The 17,714-nt window shown below is 38.0% G+C and overlaps 1 protein-coding gene across 1 annotated transcript in view; it reads left to right on the top strand.

Annotated features, from left to right (window-relative positions):
* The window catches only part of KIAA0232 (KIAA0232 ortholog), a 65,283-nt gene that overhangs the window by 38,406 nt on the left and 9,163 nt on the right, over window positions 1-17,714 (top strand). The window contains exons 4-6 of the mRNA XM_021394796.1: window positions 4,852-4,918; window positions 6,211-6,292; window positions 7,660-10,957. Coding sequence (XP_021250471.1) covers window positions 4,852-4,918; window positions 6,211-6,292; window positions 7,660-10,957 — 3,447 coding nt within the window. The remainder of the gene's footprint in view (window positions 1-4,851; window positions 4,919-6,210; window positions 6,293-7,659; window positions 10,958-17,714) is intronic.

Raw genomic sequence — 17,714 nt, forward strand, 5'->3', positions numbered from 1 at the left:
AATATCGATTTAAGAAAGGCATGCTGGTAACTTTTCGTTCAGACTTGTACAGAAGTCAGACATGTTTAGCTGTACCCGATGTGTTGTATCAGGTTTTTAGATAACGAAAACGTAGACATCACCTCGTTCTTTTCGTTCTACAAAATAGAGAAATAGATGTGTGATTGCAGTGAATCACATTTTGTGCTTTATTCAGTTCGTGTGGCTTAACAGCAGGTTCATATGGAATAGCTGCCTAATCCTACACTTGGTGACGGGCTGCGTGCCAAGAAAACAGTCCTGGTGCACTAGGATCAAAGGACGGTGTCCGTCTGGAGGGGCCGATGGCCTGTCAAAAGAATGACTTGAAACTATGAATCTCCCGATTAACCTTAATTTCAAGATGGTTTGATCTTGTATTCTGTGAGAGAAATGTCAGTATTCTGCTCAGGGGTTCGGAGCAGGTGATCTCCAGAGGCCCTTTCCTACCCTATGCAGTTCTGTGGGACTGAAATGTGGAAATGTGGAAGTAAAATGAGGACTTGTTTCAAAAGCGTAAGCTAGAAAGCTCTCCAAATACCTAAGAGAAATTAGTGATTGGTTTGGTTGCTAAAGTAAACTGAAGGATAAAGCTTTGTCTTTTGAAAAAGCTTCAAGATGAACAAGGAACTTTCCTCGTACCTTACAGGCCTCAAGTAACAAACCATATTTAGTACATTTGGAGCACGCAATTCAAAGCTTCTAGAGGAAGGTATTAACTTATTAGGCCAGATAGGAGTGGGGGAAAAAAAAAAAAGGTAACACTACAGTCTTTGCCTCTTGAGCTTTATAATCAGAATTTTTCTACTTTCTATTCTATTATTATTATAGAATTATTATATACTAATATATTAATTTTCTAATACATTAATATTCTAATTCTGCAAATGTATTATGGTACATCAGATTTGGAAAGCTCATTCTAAATATTGGATACAACTGGTTATTTTCCTTGATATGTTTTCCTTTTCTGTGTTGAATATTTTTGGATATTGATTATGTACAGATTTACAGAGCAGTGTACATGTTTGCATGGCATTCTTTGGATTGGAGTATGCAAGCCATACCTTGACATCATTACTGGAAGATGGAAAGGGCTGCAGAACCAGTGAAAAAGCAAAATTTTGCTAGCTTGTGCTGTCCTCGGTTCCATAGAAGAAATGACACGAAATCATTGTGACCACTTGTGCTCAAATTCAGGGAAAAATTAACCACTAAATCTTCTGGATTGTGACCCAGTTGTGCTTGTTTGCAGAGCTCAGAAGTCCACTAGCAGAGATAAAGGTCAGCCAGAATTAAAGTGACAGGGTCTGACGTTTGGCTGCTTCTTCCTGAAAGCTCTCAGAATGTAGGAGCTTGTGTCCACTGTTACACAGACAGCAGTTTTTAGCAGACTTGAGTTTCATATGCATAATATTATTTTCTTTCCATAGTTGCAATTTAAAAGAATATCTTCATTGCATAAAAGTATTTCTGAAGTAACTAAGTGTATAGATTTAGTCTCCTTTGGGAACATGTTCTGTAGCTGTACAGGACTGTGAACTTACCTTCAGAGGCAATGGAGTTGCTGTAAGCTGATCTCGTAACTTGCCATCTCTTGGGCTGCTCCATTTGAAAAGAAGAGCATGTAAAAAGATCTTGAAGTTTTGTCATTATTTAAACGTATTTGTGTGGATGTGTGTGTATACATGCATGTATATAATACATGCAATATGTATAAATACCTTTATATTTACATAAAAAATGTATGTGAGCTTTGCTTTTTTTTTTCTTTATTTGCTCTCATTCCGTGTTATGCAGAGCTGCACTTATTTGGCTTTGAATGGAGTCACTTTGGTCAGTAAGCAAGGCCGGCTAGTAGTGAGAGTCCTCTTAACCTGAGCAGTCAGATTGACTGTTCTTTTTCATGCTGGGTGAGTTCAGAAGCTTAATTTATCTATTAGCACAGTCATTCCTGTGCCAGTAATATAACACCTCTCCTTTATGTAATCCTTCCCTTGCTTCAGCCAGCTGATGAAAAGCCAAAAAGCACAACTTTCAATGGAGCTGGCTGTAAGTTAAAGAAGAGGAATGAAATTGGGGGATACTGGAAACAATAGGACAGAATAAAATGTGTTTGGTGTGGGGGAAAATTTGATATGCAAGGTAGAATTGTGAATTTAAAAAAATGATACCCTCTCTTCTGTCGTTCGAATGAAAGAAATGGGTTAGTAGAAATCTGGGTCAGTAGTTTAAATAATCTTAGAGGTGATCATAAGGTTTAAGTCTTCCATGTTGGAATTACAAAAGCAATCTTAATTAAGTGTTAAGGCTTCCATATTGGAAAGTACTTCCAAAGCAGTCTGATATTTGTACCATTTGGGGACTGCCTTTACATGTGAACCTAATCAACGTGCTTTAGGCAGATGTCCCACTATCCTGGAATATCCTGCTTTCTGGCTGTAGAATTGCTGCATCTGCTGTGCATTTACATAAACAGTGAAAAATTTCAGCAAATAAATCATATATACAGACAAGAAGACGATCAGATAGAAGACAGTTGCTGAGGCATTCATTACATTGCCTGCAGCCTGTTTTTACATACTGCAGTAAGAGGTTGAGTAAGTGGTCTCTAGAGACTTGGCATTCTGCACAGTCGTTCGTTTTTTTTTTTTTCCTTTAAACCTAGCGCTAGCTACATGGGAGTGCTATGCAGGACAGCATGCAGCGTGTCAGCTGACTTGAGTATTAGTTTCATGGTACAGGAGGAAATGAAGTGTTTGATTCTAAAAGTTTTCCCTTCTTCGGTGCAATGGTGAGCGTTTTGTTGCTGTTTTGGGTTGGTTTTTTGTTTGTTTGTTTTGCCATGCCTGTACAGATTCAATTCCTTAACTTATGTTGCTTAGATTTTGAGTATTTGCTACAGGTGCCGGTTCGGTTAGACAGTTCGGGGAGCGAAGCGAAAACCAGGCCAGCTCCTCCTCTGTTGCCCTTTTGTGGGGGGGAAGGGGGGGGTCAGAAGAGGTAAAGGTATAAATTGGCAATTCTTACAGCTACGTAGGTTTGTCCCTTTTACTGTGCTGCTTGGTTGTTTCTAGATAATCTAATTTATGTTAGTAAATCTATTGACGTAGGAGATACTTTCTGATGTTTAATATTGCTAAGTCATCCTCAGCCAAGTACGTGGCATAAAGTTTCATATTTAGCACTTCAGTGCAGCAGTGCTGATAGGAACAGAAAATTGTTTTCTCACTTCACTGCAAATAATTAAAAATTAGAGGTTAGTGTGTAAGTCATTGCTTCAGTGTGTGATTTTTCAAGTGTATGTTTCTGACCCTGGTTTAAACAAGCTGGTTCACTGTATAATTTAGTATTTCCTTTTTCATAAAGTTTACTTTGCTTTAATGTCATATATTCACGTCTCTCAGCAATTTCTAACCAGTAGGCAGGAGAAAGGAGCTCTTAGATCGTGGGAAGACGAAGTCTGCCACCATAGTGACACAGCAAATCTTAAACTTTGAATGCATTTCTTTACCTTGACATGGGATTCATGTTACCTTTGGAGAGCGTGCATTTTCCCTGACTGCGTGTGCACAAGGCCATGTCAAACTCAGAAGGTGAGATAATTCCACAGGAGCTTTGTACAAGTCTCAGAATCCCCGAGTGGACTGGGGACGAGATGTTGGAGCTGTTACTGGGGAATCTGTGCACAGGGTAGAAGAAGCTGCCCAGTTCTCCCTATTTACCTCTTCCAGCTGTAAGGTGATGTGAAGGTGGCTTCCCCCATCCTCCTCACGTGTTGCACAGTGCTCCTTTTTGCTGTGGTTCCAACCTTCTGTTTGCAGTTACGGAAAGTGCAATCTCCAAAGGTGACCCCTGAGTACCAAAATACTTGCTTTGCCTGGCTTTCCTTCCGTAAGGAATTGTGGTTTCAGGCTGTAGGTTAGTGCTTAGTATTTCACTGCTTGGCATCCAAGTTTTATTCTGTTAGAGTAGCAGGGTGTTTTCTCCTATGGGATGCTTTGGCAGCATACTGTTCTGCTTTATGCATGTTTATCTTCCAGCATTTTGCTGTTCTGGTACTGTTGTTTAATGTAGAGCTGCTCACAAGTCTAGGCAGATAGGAAAAGCAGAACAAATGCATGTGCAAATAACATTGAAATGGATTTAAAAGGAAATTTGAGTGTAAGGAAGGCTTATGTGGGGGAATAAAGGAGCAAATAGAGGCTTATAAGGGAAGGTGAATAAGCTGTTTATTTTTCCCTCTGCTCTCCTGAGCAAACAACACAATGTTTAAAAAAAAAAAAAAGAAAAAAGAAAAAATTGGGCATTGCAAACTGACAGAACAATGGGATACGTTTTGCATTTATCCTCTGCTTTCCCTCCATGCCACCTCTCCTTTTGTACTGATTCACTTTTCACCTTCACCCGATTTTCTTTGTCCTTTTCAATAGCCCCTTTCTCACAGGTATAAACTGAGCAGCAAAAGGGGTCAGACTTGGCTTTTTGAAATGCATCTTAGAGATGGGCTGGTTCTTGGTTTGGCTGAGAGTCTCAGGATAAAATCCAAGTGATACAGTGCAGTTAAGTGTGACAAAGCCTTGGATATACAGTAATGTTTGTGTCTTGAAACCCTAGCGTGAATGTATTTCTTATTTTGTGGGGTCACTTTTACCTCTAATGAATTTACTCAGAGGAATGGATTCAAACCTGGGGAATAATTTGGTTACCATGCGAAAAGAAAAAGCATGGCTGCCAAGGTATGCTTACTGTATTTTGATGTCTGTGTAAAATGAATATTCTGTTTTCTGTTTTTCCTCCTCTGTTTTATTCTGTGGCGGTGTTACTGTGCAGAGCTCTGGGATTGAAACTTTAGTGGAGGAGCTTTGCTCCAAACTGAAAGACCTTCAGAGTAAGCAAGGTAAGAAATAAATCTTCAAACTTCTGAGCTTATATGTATTGTATTCATCAACTGTACATGTAGCTTCTCATTTAGGCCATGCAATTTTAAAATACACCTTAATTTCATTCAAAGAATTGCATACAATTCCAACAATTGTATGCTAGTATGCTTTGTTTACCTAAGAATTAGCCATTCATGAATAGAATTTTCCTTGTGAAAAGAACACGTTTCTTTAGTAAGTATTCCATATTCAGCATTGTCTCTCCTTGTCAAAAGAAATGAAATTAAATCAGGCTTAATTCTGTTCCTTTTGTATGTTGATATTTGCAAAGAATAGCTAGGCCTTAAATTACCCTGTTCTAGCTGTTCTGTGAAAGTCATTCAAATAGGCATCACGGAGGTGTGCTAAAAGTTTCTGGGCTTTAGGGGGGAGTCGTAATGGGGGCTCTATGTTCTAAAGCCTATGGCAGGGAGCGTAATGTAAAGTTGCGGCTGCTCCAGTGTGAGTTCCTTGCACGTAAATGTTTGTTCAGGCACAGAGCAGCACCCTTTGACAGCTTACAATAAAATTAGTATTAGCAATGAAGAGTAAGTGTTTGTCTGCTTAAAGAATGATTTTAGCTGTTTCAGTTCATTTTTTCTGCTTCTAAACACTAATCACTTGTCTCTGGGTATTGAATAGAACTGTGTTGTGACACTTTCTTGCTGAGCCAAAGTGCTGCTGACCATTTATTTAGAAAGAACAGTAACGTTTGTATGCATCTCACTGCTTTTCTTCTTTTTTTTTAATGTTAAAATGTGTAAAATATAAATTAAAGGAGTTAAAAGTCAGAGTTGCCTTTTGCATAGGAAATATACCTTTATATGCTCCCAAAACAGCAGCTACTGCAATAATTCTTCCTTTTGGTGATATGCAATCATTCATAAAAATGTTCAGTTAAACAAATTGTTGGCTTTTGGTTTGTTTGTTTTTTTTATATGTAGTAATGTAAGATGAGGATGAGGATTTGAATACGAAGTAAATAAAAACTCAATAGGAAAACCACAAAATGGCCTGCAGCTGCTAGCAGTTTGGTGAAATCTGTCAGGCCAGCAAGACAAAGGTGGAAATCTTGGATCTTTGGTGATAACTTGTGTCTTCTGTATGCCTAATACTCAGACTATAAATGGCTCTATTACTTCACAATATTTTATGAAAATTTACTGCTGTTACAGATGTATGTCCTGGTGCTTTTTGTATAGTACTGATATATAATGTATCAGCTTTTTGAACTTTTCTGTTAAGCATTTGGAATTTTCTTCCAAAACAGAGGAGAAGATTCACAAAAAGTTAGAAGGCTCATTGTCTCCTGAGACTGATTTATCTCCCACAGCAAAGGATCAAGTAGAAATGTATGCATTTATTATTATTATTATTAACTTATATTTTATTAATATTTTCTATAACCTTCTCTCTCTTCTGCTTTTATATCCATGTTTTAAAACAGTGAAGTTAACTTAGTGGTACACCTGAAGCTTTGTGGATATTATGCAGACCTTTTTTTTCCTGCCATCTTCTTTTGTTCAATGTGCATATTTAAGTATAAGCAAGTCCTGGCTACCTTTCCTTCTTCTTTGGGCTAGAAGCAGAACTCCAACTCCTGTATCTTAGTTTCCTTGAGACCAAGTCAGCTAGAAAAATTAAAAGCCCTTAAAACATCACTGACTGATACATTGCAGGGAGAAAATGGGTTTTCTACCTTCTGAACTTCTGTTGCAGAAATGGGAAACTGAAACTCTTTATAACCAAAGAGGCCTCCTGGATACCAAGTACCTGGGTCTGATGTTACTGAAGTATCCAGGAGCTTTGTGGTTGACTTTTCTTGGAGATACAACTTTCTCTATCTTTTATTCATAACCATTGCTTGCAGCAGTCTAGTAGAAGTGTTGCTAAATGAACAATACTTCTTCAGGGAGCTGGTTGTGTTAACTTACATTTAACTTAACTGACTTCTGAATGTTTTTGAAAAGGCTTTCATTGGACTGTACATAAGAATCAGCATAAATCTCTTTATTGTCAAACATATGCTGCTTCAGTCTTGTCCTTGTTGGACAGAGCTGATATACATGTTATACTACTCTATAACTATACCTGTTTTTTTGGGGTTGTTTTGTTTTGTTTTGTTTTGTTTTTTAGAAGTTGGGACTTGTTGGCTCCCTTTGCAAACCCATTTCGGTGATATTTGATTTTTGTTGCAACACTTTTTATTAGTGGAAGAACTAACTATGTAGAAGCTAACATTCCTTAGTTTACAAAGTAGAATTAACGATGGTCAACTGAAATTCAGAACTGAACTGACTAAAAATGAGCCCTTCCTCATTTATACGTTTAAGTTGCACACATTTAAGATGGCTATTAAATAGCTACAGTAGCTAGTAAACTTGGGGTTGGGCCTTCACTATTCTAAGCACTCACAGCTTCTGTCTACAATGAAGTTTAGTACTTCCTAAAAATGGGAGTTTTACTTTGCAGTATCTTTTTAAACATGCATGAGTATATAAATATAAGCTTATCTTAATCTCCCCTTTGTTATCATTCAGATAAACAGTGCAGTGAATGTCATGTGTATAAATAGAACAAACTGGACCTTTTTTTTTTTTTTTAACAAGTAGATTGGTAGTGTTTTGAGTAACTGGATGCATTTTTAATAATACTTTCTAATTTTAAAGCCTATCTGAAGTTCTAAGATACAAATGCCACCTTTTTATATTACTTTCAGGTACTATGAAGCATTTCCTCCTCTTTCTGAAAAGCCAGTTTGCCTGCAGGAAATTATGACTGTATGGAATAAATCCAAAGTATGCTCTTACTCTAGCTCCTCATCTTCATCCACTGCTCCACCAACTAGCACAGATACATCTTCTCCAAAGGACTGCAATAGTGAAAGTGAAGTAACTAAAGACAGAAGTAATAAAGTACCTGCCGCTGTACACGAAAGAACCCAGCAGAAGAAAAGTAAAAATGAGAAAGAAAACAAGTTCAGTAACAACGCTGTTGAAGATAAGCCTGTTTTGTATAAAAAACAAGTCCGACATAAGTCTGAGGGAAAGATGCGTCCTCGCTCCTGGTCATCTGGATCCAGTGAGGCTGGCTCAAGTTCTAGTGGTAATCAAGGTGAATACAAGGCATCAATGAAGTGTATTAAAGTAAGACACAAAACAAGAGAGGTTCGAAATAAAAAAGGGCGTAATGGGCAAAGCAGGCTTGCAGTGAAATCTGGTGAAAAGGCCGATAGAAAAGTCCACAGCGGAAGCAGTAGCAGCAGCAGCAGCGGGTCCATCAAACAGCTGTGCAAAAGAGGTAAAAGGCCATTAAAAGAAATTGGAAGAAAAGAAGCTGGCGGTAATGATGGAAAAGATTTGTACGTAGACAGCAGAAATGAAAAGGAATATAAAGAAGAACCCTTGTGGTATACTGAGCCGATTACTGAGTACTTTGTTCCTCTTAGCAGAAAAAGCAAGCTGGAGACTACATACCGCAACAGAGAAGATATATGTGGCATAACATCAGAGGCTGTGGAAGAGTTGTCTGAATCAGTGCATGGTCTTTGTATTAGCAACAATAATATTCATAAAACATACCTCGCAGCAGGTACTTTCATCGATGGTCACTTTGTAGAAATGCCTGCAGTTCTAAATGAGGATATTGACCTCGCTGGGACCTCAGTTTGTTCTCAACCAGAGGACGACAAATATTTAGATGATGTTCATCTGTCAGAACTAACACACTTCTATGAAGTGGATATTGATCAATCCATGTTGGATCCTGGTGCCTCAGATACGATGCAAGGGGAGAGTCGGATTTTAAATATGATTCGACAAAAGAGTAAAGAAAAAACTGATTTTGAGGCAGAATGTTGCATAGTGTTAGATGGAATGGAGTTGCAAGGGGAAAGTGCAATATGGACAGATTCAACCAGCTCTGTTGGTGCTGAAGGGTGGTTCTTGCAAGACCTTAGTAATTTAGCTCAATTTTGGGAGTGCTGTTCATCTTCTAGTTCTGGCGATGCAGATGGAGAAAGTTTTGGAGGAGATTCTCCTATCAGATTCTCCCCCATCTTAGACAGCACAATGCTTAATTCACATATGCTTGCTGGCAATCAAGAGCTCTTTTCAGATATTAATGAAGGGTCTGGTATAAACTCTTGTTTTTCAGTGTTTGAAGTGCAATGCAGTAACTCTGTTTTACCGTTTTCTTTTGAAACACTCAACTTGGGAAATGAAAATGCAGATTCTAGTAGCACTGCTAATATTCTTGGGAAAACACAGTCTAGATTGCTAATATGGACCAAAAATAGTGCCTTCGATGAAAATGAACACTGTTCCAATCTTTCAACAAGAACTTGTAGTCCATGGTCACACTCAGAAGAAACACGTTCAGACAATGAGACTTTAAATATTCCATATGAAGAATCCACGCAATTTAATGCAGAAGATATTAATTATGTAGTTCCTGGAGTGTCTTCAGGTTACGTAGATGAAGAAATTCTAGACTTTTTGCCAGAAGAAACCTGCCAGCAACAAGCTAGAACTTTAGGAGAAATGCCCGCTTTGATTTTCAAAAAAAAATCTAAGCTAGAATCTGTCTGTGGTATTCAGCTAGAACAGAAAGCAGAAAGTAAAGACTATGAAACTACACAGGGGTGTAGTGCAAGCAGTCCACATGGAGATGGCTACAGCTCAGGGGTTATTAAAGATATTTGGACAAATATGACAGACAGAAATTCTGCAGCAATGTTAGAAATAGAAGGAATAGAAGATGAATTGTTTTCAACTGATGTAAATAACTATTGCTGCTGTTTGGATACAGAAGCAAAAGTTGAAACCCTCCAGGAGCCCAATAAAGCAGTGCAGAGATCAGAGTATCACCTTTGGGAAGGTCAAAAAGAGAATTTAGAGAAGAGAGCCTTTGTCTCAAATGATTTATCAAAAGTAGATGGTGGTGACTATACTACACCATCAAAACCTTGGGATGTTAATCAAGATAAAGAAAACTCATTTATACTTGGTGGTGTGTATGGGGAGCTGAAAACATTTAACAGTGATGGAGAATGGGCAGTGGTGCCACCTAGTCACTCAAAAGGGAGCTTATTGCAATGTGCAGCTTCTGATGTAGTGACAATTGCTGGTACAGATGTTTTTATGACTCCGGGTAATAGCTTTGCCCCTGGTCATAGGCAATTATGGAGGCCATTTGTGTCGTTTGAACAGAGTGATCAATCGAAGAGTGGAGATAATGGATTAAATAAGGGTTTTTCTTTTATCTTCCATGAAGACTTACTGGGAGCTTGTGGTAACTTTCAAGTTGAAGAACCAGGGCTTGAATACTCATTCTCTTCCTTTGACCTGAACAATCCATTTTCTCAAGTTCTTCATGTAGAGTGTTCGTTTGAGCCAGAAGGAATTGCATCTTTCAGCCCTAGTTTTAAACCTAAGTCAATTCTGTGCTCTGATTCAGACAGTGAGGTTTTACACCCCAGGATATGCGGTGTTGATCGAACGCAATACAGGGCTATAAGGATTTCTCCAAGGACTCACTTTCGCCCGATTTCTGCATCTGAACTTTCTCCAGGTGGTGGAAGTGAGTCAGAATTTGAGTCAGAAAAAGATGAGGGAAGTATTGCTGTCCCTTCTCAAGTAGATGTGTTTGAGGATCCACAAGCAGATCTCAAACCTCTGGAAGAAGATGCAGAAAAAGAAGGGCATTATTATGGAAAATCAGAGCTCGAATCTGGAAAATTTCTTCCCAGATTAAAAAAGTCTGGAATGGAGAAGAGTGCACAAACATCATTGGATTCCCAAGAAGAGTCTGCTGGGATGTTACCAGCAGGAAACCAAGATCCATGTTTAGAATGCAGTATGAAAGAATCCCTAGATGGGAGGGTGATGGAGAGCTCTAAAGTAAACTGCAGAATAGTGGAGCCACGGGAGGAGACTAGCAGGTTTTGCAGTTGTAAAGCAGGATGCCATTTCCCCACTTATGAAGATAATCCTGTTTCTTCAGGAGAGCTTGAAGAGGTATGTGGATGTGTAAAATTATGGAATTTGCAGCTAACAGCTGATGACCAGCAATTCATCATATGACAGTTCCATTTAAATGATTGTGATTGTATAGCTCTCTAGAAAAATATAGTTCTATAGAAACACGAGAGATTCTGCCTGAACATTAGGACACTTTTTTTTTTTTTTTTTCCACTGTGAGGGTGACCAAGCACTGGCACAGGTTGCCCTAAGAGGTTGTGCAGTCTCATCCCTTAGAGATACTTGGAAGCTGTCTGGACACGGTCCTGGTCAATCTCCTCTTGGTGACCCTGCTTGAGCAAGGAGGTTGGACGTGATGACCTCCAGAGGTCCTTCTGAACCTTAATCATTCTATGGTTCTGTGAAATATTAACCATTTTCAGGCATTAGTGTCATCTTGCATAGCTTTGGAAATATGTGCATGTGTATGCTCATGTGACTTTAGAATCTGTTTCCGTTAAGCTTTTAGTTTATGATTTACATATAATATGTTAATGCGTGCGTAAATTTTGAATAGTGAAATACTACTGATTCTGATTCATGCCTATTTTAAAGCACAAAGAGGAAAATCTGAAGTCAGTCTTCTCAATATGAGTGTCAGCATAAGTTGTTACTATTTCCAAGTGGAAGACTGTGGAGTTGAATTATTGCACGTAAACCTAAGCGAAGAAATGTTTCTAGAAAAGGAGTAACTGTCTGGAAAATAAAGCGTTCTCTTGTCAGTGTTAGACACAAGATGAAATAAAACATGGATGCAAAACGTACATTGCTACAACAGCACTATAGCAGGCCTAAGTATGAGTTAAGCTCAGAGTTTGCTTTCAGTTAATTGTAGCCATAGTAAAGATTTAAAGCAAAATAGCTTTCCAGCCATAAATACCCAAGCTTTTCTTGCTGTTAGCTCCCTCTGCTCTTGAGGAAAAAAATCCTTGACCTGCAATATTTGACCCAGAGAAATTGTGTGGATACTTAGAAGTTGAATCTTAGGCCTTCTTTTCTTCTTCAATCTCATCTTCTGCATACTTGGCAGTTGTAGCATCTCCTTTAGGAAGGAATTCTTTGCTTTTAACTGAGCAATTGTAATCAGCTTGTGTTATGCTGATTGTGTGCTGTTTAGTTACAGGTTCGAAACGCTAAATCGTATATGGGAAGGCTAGCCATTTTCTTGCTAAAACTGAAGCGAACCTTTTTGTTGAATGAAAGAGTTCCTTATTTTTCTTATTTATTTTTTCTCCTCTCGTTCCCCTGTGAATTAATTACTATTACTACTTCTCTTCCCATCAGTGAGTTGTGGTCTGCTGCTTGTGCAGCAGAATCAAATAATTGTGGCTTGCTGCTTTTCCATAGTCTGGGGATTTTCTGTTTGTGCCTGGCCTTGCGATTAAAGTCACCAATCAAATGAATAAACAGGGTGTAAGCCAGAAGAGATTCTGGAAATTACCTTTAACCAGGAGTAATGGAGTCCGTCTAACTTTATCATACAGTAGAACATAATAAATGAATAAATGGTGAGAGAGAGAATTTCCTTCCAGCCTCTTTACAATCTCCTTTCTTGAAGTTTAGAGCTCCAAGAGGGTGATTATTCTCTTTTCAGTGACGTTCCCATACAAGAAAGTGTATGGGAGAGAGTATGTGCTTGGTTTAAATTTATAGTGGTTACAAAGTTTACGGTAGCTGCTAGCCTTGAAAAAAGCATTGGTTACCAATTACTACTCATAAATTTCTAGTATTCTGTTTTCCTTCTATTCTCTACTACAAGAGTAACATTCTCAGGTCATGTACTTTTGGCAGTCTAGACTCCAATTTGGTTTGAAATTAAGCTCTTCCTAGGGGCTTGAGGAGCCTGATTACACTTAAACTCGGAAGGACTGGGTTAGTTAGCTTTTCTATACTTAGTGTGTCTCAAGAGGATGCACACGCACTCTGGGCTTTTCTAACAGCAGTTAATGCACATCTGAAGATACTTGGCTTTTTAGCTTGAGAACACATTTAAATTTATTGGAGTTAAGTCTATATGTAAAAGTTTTTGAGCAGTAAAACAATAGATTCTAATGAATTGGTTATGAAGCAAGCTTTAGTAAAAATGATGACTTCTTTGTGTGAAAGAAAGGGTGCAGGTGTCATACAATTAGATTGTGTGAACTTATTTCTTGTTAAGAGTAGTAGTATTTTCATGAGTGTTAAATATAAAAAATGTATAACTAAAATCATTTAGGAGAGGCATTCCTTCTTGACACCCCACACGTATGTGCAGGGAGTGTGTCATTAGTAGCAGTCAGTATTTTTAAAATATTTTTTTAATTGAGACTTTTATGCTTTGTTTTGTTGACTTCTGATAAAATGTAAATGTATTGTCTTAACTCCTTGTTATCTCACAATGTTTGGGTTGTGTTCTGAGATACGAGCATCTCCAGTGTTTTGCCTAAGTAATGAACTTGAAAATACTAATGTATTATATAATGACCACGGTGTAATAGTGGATGAGTCGGTTTTGCATAATGTAAACCTGTATGAGATACACACATCTTTCAATACCTCCTACTTACAAGAATGTAAGAGAACCTGGCTGAGTTTCCTCCCTCTTACCTTATTTAGTGGAGAACTCCTTTCAGGATTATAGCATGTTTTGCAGCAGGAATTTGCCAATAGCTTACGCAGAAATTCTTTAAAAATGAATTATATACTTAGTTTTAAGATTTAATTAATTAAAAAAAAAAAAAAAGACAATGAGGTATGGTCCTTTTTCTTCCAAGTAAATGCTCATACCATTTAGCTGTGGAGTTATGGCTAAGTATGTGCTGTGGCCCTGTTAATGGTGCCTGACTTTAATAACACTGAATAACACTGAAACTCTTATCAGTAAATGTTATATGGACTCTGATCTAGTAGGTGCACCCTAAACATGCTTATCCTACTGATAATGAACTTGTGGGTTCAGTTGGGATTCTTACTATACTTCTGAGGTCTGAACATGCCAACAAGTGCGCAAGGGGTGGAATTTGACTGGCAAAAGCACGTCAGTGTTTATGGATCTTGTGAGTTAATTGGCCTATGAGATGTGCTGAGGTACTGTTTGATTGGAATAATGGGATACTGGTATTTAAATTCCTTAGGAAGGACTAGCAAAAGAGGAAAGGAGGAGGGGTGACTTACATTGGTTATGAGGTTAGTGGTGTACGTATAACCTGCAGTAAGCCTCTAGGTAGTTGTAAGAGGGAGACAAAATAGAGAGGGTCTGTTTGATGCCTTAAAACCAGGAGGATTAAGCGGGGAAAAAATCCATTCCAGAACACATTGTCATCCATGTACAAAGCAAGGTATTTCATTTTAAAAAAATTAGTCATTGTGAGGCTATCTTAGAAAGAGTTGGTCCAGATAGTTCTTGATATGTCCTGATTGTGGCAGATGATGAGAACTCTAAGCTCTAACTTTCTAATTAATAAGAGATAATTAGTTGAGATTTTGAAGGATGAAAGCCTCTTGTAGGAGAGGGAAAAGGTGGAGCTAAAAATGTCAGTATAGAAGCTATGAGGAAAAAAAAAACAAGATAAAGACTTGTTCTACCTGAAAGTTCTACAAGTAAATCAGAAACAAAAAATAACCAAAGAGGGGTTTTTCTGAGAGGCACTATGTACAAGTCCAGGAAACTATGAGCAGGTAATGTCAAAAATGTCCTGTTTAATGCATTTTGCGTTATTCGTTGTTTGAACTCTTGATGAAAAGAATGTACTAAGGGAAGGAGAAATACAGGTAAATTACATTGTTTCAGCTTGTCCTAGCCTGAATACTAAGAGGAGCAGCAGCTAGTTTGAAGATAATCTAGAAGAATACTTGTTTGAGAACTCACAGAAAACAGAAAATACATAAAAGGCAAGGATGTTTCCATCTTTTAAAGGCTTACTGTTATACTGAAGGTATTTCCAAGGAGACTGTTAGTTTTGTGGTCTGGGGCATAGAAAATGCATTTATGAAAATCTCTGATGATATCAAACTAGAAAAGCCTGCAGTTACACTGGAAGACAGGATTAGAATCAGAAGATTGTTGAATCAGAGAAAAAAAATGCAATCCAGCACCAACAAATACAAACTTCTGAAGAAAAAATAATCCTCTTCACAAATACCATGTGAGGATTGACTCACAAGGAAATGATACTGAACAGAAAAGCACCTTCAAGTAGATCTAAACTGAGCATAAATCAGCAATGCCACACTTTGCAGAAGGCAGCAACATTTTATCTGTAAGTAGGAATGTCCTTCTGCAGGAGTCATTGCTCCTCTGCAGCTGGAACTGGCAAGCCCTCTGCTGGAGCACTGTGCCCAGTGTTGATCATCTTTCTTGAAAGAAGGTAACCTGAAAAGCGCAGCACAATAGAAATACTGTCTTGGAGAGGCTTGGAGTGCAGGCAAATATCTGTTAAAAGTAGTGCATCGTAGTTGATTCTGGCTTTGTGCAAAACTAGAGACAGTGACCTCACGAGTTCCCTTACAGCTGTGTTTTCAGTGAAATTCCAAAATGAGATGACTGACAGGCTTTAAGAATAGAAAGTTTAGAGTTGGCTCACTTCATTTGTGACTTCTAGAGCCAGATGTATGTTCCCAAAGTAGCCGATGAAAAATCATTTGGGTCTGATCCTTTGGAATGGGATTCCATGGGCTCATTGCTGCTGTGACTTCTACATTATTTGTGTTTGTCAGCTAACTTGTTTCATGTTGTATATATTTATACTTCTATATAATGTATATATTTATGTATATGAAAATGTCTCAATACAGGGTATTTTGTGAGCTTGGACTTCAGTTTGCAAACCTTTATTGCCTTGAAGTCTTAAAAAGAAAGGCAGAGAATTGAATAAATTTAACTTAAGAGAGTCATGTTTTTGCGCTGATAAATGCAAAAAAATGTTCAGAGAGAGTAGATGGATAAAACTGCTGGGAAGAATGCAAAAATACTGCTCAAAGGCATGCAGTGTTTGTGTTGATATTTGTAACGGCAGGTTAAATTATATCTATGTGTAATTTTCAATCTGTATTCACAAAAAAATTTTCCATCTGTATTCATAAAAGAAAATTTAGCTAAAGAAGTCTTAGCTACCTGTATTTTTCCCTCTTCTTCTACAGTGGTCTTACAGTGGCATAGCAAAAAGAATTTCAGTTTATTGGCAGTAATACTTCTGTACTTGGGCAAAGCATTTTATTTACATGGAGCTGGACACTGTTAGATTTGTGGTTAGAATCACTGTTCTGCGAACTTCAATTACAACCTTCAACCAGAAGTATGGAAATAATTAACAAAATCAAATATACACAGTGCTTGGAAAGGTCAAAGTTTTAACAGACAAAAATCAAGTGTGTTCCGTCTCATCTTGGTCTCGGTCTTACTATTTAATTTGGAAAGCTGCTATATATGCTGTTTCTCACATCTGTGAATAGAAGAGATGGAGAAAGCAACTTCATGTACAGAGTTGGCACTGTAGGAGAGAAATATCTGTTGAGGTAAAGGAGAGAGAATTTTGACCGTTGTTATAGTTGCTTAAAACAGAGGTAGAAGGGACTGAAAATTGTTTCTTGCATGTACAGGGGTTGGGGAGGAGAGAGGCGATGTGATGGACAAAGTGATTTAGCAAAGCTTTCTCTTTTAAAAAGTCCTGAGGCTTGAAGTACTATTGAAGGGGAAGACAAGGCAGCTTGCCTTTGTTTCAAGGACTTGAGCCAGATGGTCCTTTAAACTGTAAACCCCAGCTCTGAGAAGGTGGTTGGTTGGTTTTGGTTTTTCTATATACACATTCTCCCCCCTTCCCCCCCCCCAAAAAAAGAAAGAAACAAATAAACTATAGAAGAATGAAACAGCCAAAAGATTGACAGAAAGGCAGATGTGGGTGTGCAGAGGGGTTGTTTGATGCTTTGCATAAATTTTGCTTGAAGACCATAAAGTTCTGTCCATTCCAGCTTTTCTAGCCAGGAAATGACTCATATGCCACGCTGTAACTCTAGGGAAGAGTTTGCGATGGAAGCAAGGAAATCAACAAAAATTATTGCCACCTTATGCAAAATTGTTAGCTGAAGAACCTTAAAAAGTATTAAACTAATATGACCTTGTATGCGGGCTATGGGTAAGATTTAAGTGGTTAAACAAATCCTAACCCAGTTCCTGGTGGAGAGGAAAATGTGTTTGATTTTCATAAATGTTCTCTAAGAAAATAGAGAGGCTGCAAAATAAACTTATCTGTTCCTTCTTCCTGGCAGAAAAAAAAATGTAGTAAATTTCTGATGAACTACTTGTATGAACAATCAAGTGCTTACCAGAGGAGACTTTTTTTTTTTTTTTCTGGGGGCAGGAGGGGGAACCAAAACAACTATTTTTGGCTTTGTGGTTGTCTTTTAAATGGGAAGTTCATGTTCAAAATTTATAACTTCTATATGTATAAGGAGAGCGAGGAATTACCCTATCCCACATCCCTCAAAGTCTCTCCTATATTTTGTTCCTTGGCTTTTCCATCTGCATTTATCATTTATCATTTGTGTAGTGAAACCTTGTATTGCAGATGAGACAGAGTCAAGTTTATTCCTCGATTATCATATGATTGGACCTTCCTTGAATTCTGCTGTAGACGTAGTCTTTCCTGGCTTTGGGAGTCACTGTTGCCTCATATTCCTAAAAGTCTCTTTTGAAGGTATTCCCAAAAGTTGATTGAGTATCCTATCATACAGGAATTACAGTTACCTTCCATCTATGTCAGCAAACCAGCAGGACCAC

The sequence above is a fragment of the Numida meleagris genome, chromosome 4 (assembly GCF_002078875.1).
Source record: "Numida meleagris isolate 19003 breed g44 Domestic line chromosome 4, NumMel1.0, whole genome shotgun sequence".
NCBI classification, from domain to species: domain Eukaryota; kingdom Metazoa; phylum Chordata; class Aves; order Galliformes; family Numididae; genus Numida; species Numida meleagris.